The sequence below is a fragment of the Octodon degus genome, unplaced genomic scaffold, assembly GCF_000260255.1.
Source record: "Octodon degus isolate 3935 unplaced genomic scaffold, OctDeg1.0 scaffold01033, whole genome shotgun sequence".
Classification (NCBI taxonomy): domain Eukaryota; kingdom Metazoa; phylum Chordata; class Mammalia; order Rodentia; family Octodontidae; genus Octodon; species Octodon degus.
In genome coordinates this window covers 6,688-11,323 of record NW_004525609.1, presented here as the reverse complement: position 1 = coordinate 11,323, position 4,636 = coordinate 6,688, and the positions used below count along the sequence as shown (strand labels likewise).

At 40.4% G+C, this 4,636-nt stretch overlaps 1 protein-coding gene across 1 annotated transcript; it reads right to left on the bottom strand.

The window, feature by feature from the left end:
* Positions 1 to 446: 446 nt before the first annotated feature.
* Positions 447 to 3,400, bottom strand: LOC101579846 (T-cell surface glycoprotein CD1b2). Its single transcript, XM_004648749.2, has 6 exons — positions 3,284 to 3,400; positions 2,769 to 3,035; positions 1,897 to 2,175; positions 1,431 to 1,709; positions 1,107 to 1,200; positions 447 to 486 (listed from the first exon to the last, which is right to left on the bottom strand). The coding sequence occupies exons 1-6, from the start codon at positions 3,342 to 3,344 to the stop codon at positions 465 to 467; spliced, it is 1,002 nt and encodes a 333-aa protein (XP_004648806.1). The 5' UTR covers positions 3,345 to 3,400; the 3' UTR covers positions 447 to 464.
* Between the last annotated feature and the right edge of the window lie 1,236 nt (positions 3,401 to 4,636).

Genomic DNA, 4,636 nt, shown 5'->3' with positions numbered 1-4,636 from the left:
CCAAATACCCAGAAGAATATGCAGCTAGAGCCATGCTTAAAGTAAATGTTACGATTCAGAACCCAAATGTAAATACAATGGTAAAAATAGAATACAAAAATAATAATATAAAAACAAAGCACAAATAGTAGAAAAAACAAAAACACTATGATGTAATTTACTATGTTAGTAGAATAAAAGTCATAAAACATATTGCCAACCAAGAAATACAAAACACATTGGTTAAAGAATAAAATTGCCTGACATGTTGAATATTGATACAGTCTCAGGAAAGAATCACAAGACTTTTCTTGCTGACATACACTCTGCAATGTGGTTTACAATAAATTAAATCCTTGATATAATAGAATACAATGAATATCTGATATAATTAAAGGGCATTGACTCCTGGGCTTAAAACACATATTCTTGAATGCCATGGAGCAAAGCCACATATAGATGAGAAAGTGAGACAACACAAGGTATCACAGGATATCCTCATATGACCTGTAAAAACAAAAGAGTAAAATAATAACATTCAAAGAAGGGCTATCATTAAATATATACGCACAGCAGCATGATGCAGTGGAGCCAGCAAATATGTGCACAAAAGGATGAAGACTTAACAGGCACTGGGTGTGTTTACAGTGGAAAATTATAAGTGGGAGGAAATTCTAAATAAGGTACCAACAAGACTAACCTTGAGAACACATTGCTAAAGGACAAAGATTAGGCAAGAAAGGTCAAATATTGTAGGATATGATCAATAGAGACACCTTGAAAAGTAAAATTCACAGAAGTGGATTTTACCAGGTCCTAAAGAAGGAGGAGAATGAAGATGTGTTAAAGGGAAAGCAGTTCCTGTTTTGCAAGTAGGATGGAGTTCTGGAGATGGAACATGGGCATGGCAGTGAAGAAAGTATGAATGTACTTAAAACAGTAAAAGTTGATAAATCTGGGGAATATGTGTATTTTATCACAATTTTGTGTATTTGCTTTACACAAGGGATTAAAGCAATCTGGAAAGGACCTAGGGAAAAAGGAGGCTGACATGCTGCAATTAGGAAAAAAGCAGAAATGGCAGGATAGAGGGTGGAAAAAACTGATTATAAAAATTAAAAACTTACCAGCGCCTATAAAACCATAATACAAAAAACAGCAAAACGACGAAACAGGGCACTAGCACTGCCACAATGATCCAGCCAATGGAGATGGAGTGTCCTGGCAGTGGGGAAGGAGTTTAGAGAATGTCATTTAGAGTCTTACACACACGTTCCCACTGCTTCCTTACCCCACATAGGCATCATTCTTGCACAAAAGGTCTTTCCGTGTCTGCCAACCATTCCTTCTTAGAACCACACCTCTTCTCTCTGTCCCTCCTCATTTTTTCCCTTTACTTAGCACTAGAGCAATCTCCCCCAATTTAGAGTCTGAGACCCACCCTTCCTCACCCCAGTGGAGCACGATGTCCTGCCCTCCTAGACTGCTGTGCTTCACTCGGCAAGACAGTCCAGAGGCATCCCCTGCTGCCACATCCAGGGTCACTCGGAGATACCACGTGTCATCAGCATTGGGCAGGAGGTCCCCTCTCTGAGCTTCAGGCTGCTCCTCTTCACCCCGCATCCACATCACCCACACTGGCTTTGGATAGAAACCAGAGACATGGCACAGCAGCTGCAGATGGCCAGGCCCAGAGCTGGGTCCCTGGGACAGCCAGACCTCAGGCTTCACTGGGCAAGAATGGACAAGCAGAATGTCACCCTATAGATATAAACCAGAGCTCTTAAATCAGAAGCCCCTCAACTTCAGAAATTTTTTCTTCTGTACTTTTAGAGTGAGAAGAGCTGTTCAAGCCCTTCTGGTATCTTCAATTTGGCATTAAAGTAGGTGATGCAAGAGAAACAGTATAGGACTAACCTTGCTTCTGCAGATCGGCCTTCCCTGTTTCTAGGACACCCATCAGATACCGGGGGCAAGTGTCTGTGACTAGATTTTCCACAATATCATACAATCCTTTGTATTGATTCAATAAATCACAGAACTTCTGTGCCTTGGTACCACCTTCTGGGGCAGTCAAACATGAATAATTCTTGATGTATATGAAATCTAAGCCTCCAAAAGCTAGACTCAGAAAGTTTTCAAAGACTCCTCCAGAATACAAATCACAGCCTGCAATGCCCTGGATCTCAAAGGGGTCTGTAAAGAAAGAAATTTGAGAAAAATATTAGATAGCATGGACAAGGAGGGAGTTGTGTTAAACTGAAATCATTATAGCACATAGAAAGCCTCAGTAAATCAAACTAAAGAGTGGTATCGAGAACTGGAAGGGGGATTGTGTTGTGTAATGTATATAGTGGTAAGATGGGACCAAAAAAAAAAAAGGCAGAAACTAAGAAAGGTATAAGGGAATCAGAAGGACAATGCTACTCAATGAACCAACAAGTGACTTGGGGAGGCAAGCACAGGGAGGAGAAAGTGGAAGGGAGGGATGAGAGAAGGAATCAGACTTTAGGTGCCAAAGACACAAGGTAGAAACATAAGGAACAAGTTCCCATAAGAAGTTCATGGATTGTTCACAAAGTGGGGCCCTTAATTTGTCACAAAGGAGTGCAAAGGAGGCATATCTCAGGAAATCTTGTGACGTGCAGATCTGGGTAGGTGCAATTGTAGCAAGGAGTAGTTGGGTGAAGGTAGAAGGATGTGGAAGAACAAGAGATTTCTGTGTCCTGAACCAAGAGGTTAGAAACAATTGAAAACTCCAACCCCCACAGTATTAAGAATGGGCTCACATTCCATTTTGAAATCACTGGCATGTTCCTGGAGTTCTCCAGTCAATTCCAAGAAGTAGAGTCGAAATACTTCCTGAAGATCAAAAAGTTCATCATTGCTGAAGTTACCCCTAGACCAGGGCTTCAGGAATATGAAAGTGCCTGAAACACTGTTCCAGCGATAAGTCTGAATATCTCCCAACCAGCCTGAACCTCGATTTTGTACCCAGGTACTGTTGAAAAAAGATGAGATGTGGATAACATGGTAAGACATCAGCTCTGGGAAGGCTGTGGAGAAAGGAAGGATAAGATGTTGAAAAGAAGAAAAAAGGGATAAAAACAAAATGACCCAAAAATTGCAAATGCCACAAGCCTTGACTGATCTGAGATGGCCAGAGCCAACAGCTACAGTGCAAACCTCCAGAATGGTGGAAGAGCCCTGAAGAAAGAAGGGCTAAGAGCATCCACCCAACTGGGTAAGCACAACTTGACTGTTCCCACAACTGTGCACAAGGCCAGCTACCAATTCATCTTACCATTCTGAGCATCATCAGGTGCGAAGAGAACTGAAAGCAATATCAGTGCCAGGGGCAGCATTTCACTGAGAGACAGGTTGTGTTGTTCAGCTTCTGTTTGCAATCTGAGTTTAGCAGCTCTCCTTTGCTCTGTGCTGTGTAAAAATGATTCCTCTCTCCAACTACCAGTCTCTTACTCACAGAAATTTTGAATCAGTGAAAACATTTGCCTGCCCACTCTGGTACTCCTACTCCATCTTTCATTTCTCCTGTCGCCCTGACTTCCCGATTAACTCTTACTTCACTGGCTACATGTTTCTCTTCTTCTCTTCATATTTCTTCATATTATCTCAGAAAAATACTGCAGAGGTTTGAAATGTACCTCCACATGCATGAACCTTCATTTCAGATCTGGAAGATGAGTGAGGGATCCTAAATTTCTGCTCAGACTCTAAAATTGGAAAGACACCGGTCATTTATCCACCCCTGAGCATCTCTCCCTTCCCCTATCCTGTCTTCTCTACCATCACAGTACTCCTTTCCAATATTACATGCCTCCCCCTTCCTATTTCATCATTATCTAGGTTGTCACGCCCAAGATTTCTGGGTCCGTTTTTCAATTTTTGCATCTTCACTTCCACTTCATCAGACTCTAGAATTTTCCACTGTGAGTATAAAATCAGCCAAAGTACAAAAGTCTTGGAGGAAAATGCAGTAGTTCTCATACAGATTAAAGTCCCAGACAACTGAAAATATGGCAAAAATGATTCTCTTCTTTTAGTTTACTTTTACAAAATAATATTTTTTAAATAAATGTGAGGCTACAGAACCCGAAATACATTTATCCTTGTGATATAATAAATCCCTTTTGATCTCCTCATACGCCCCAGTTTACTTAGGGATATTTTAGTGTATAGAGTTAACAGATCAGACAGGACCTGAAATCTATGGAAATGGCGAATCTCTATGAGACTGCTTTTTAATAGTGTTTCTATGGAGATTTCTGTTGCTGTTGTTTATCCGTGTGTAACTAAATATTTCTGCATTTCTATGGACTTGTTTCAAAGCATTATCATTTGTCTCTATTCTTAACACCTATACAAGTGTATTAAAAGGATCAAAAGCACAATGAATATTTGAGTAGGATGGAAACGAATTAGGAAAGATGGAAGATAAAGAAACAAGAGATAATCCAGGCACCTCAGCATAAGTACAGGTAGAACACTGGAGAATCAGCTGAGCTAGATTTTGTGTTGTTCAGAGTTTGATTATTTGTTGTTATTGTGGGGTTTTGTTTGCTTGCTTGCTTTTATGGTTTTTACTACTAAAAATTGAACTCTGCAATGAGGTCTTTACATTAAGCTACATTTCTAC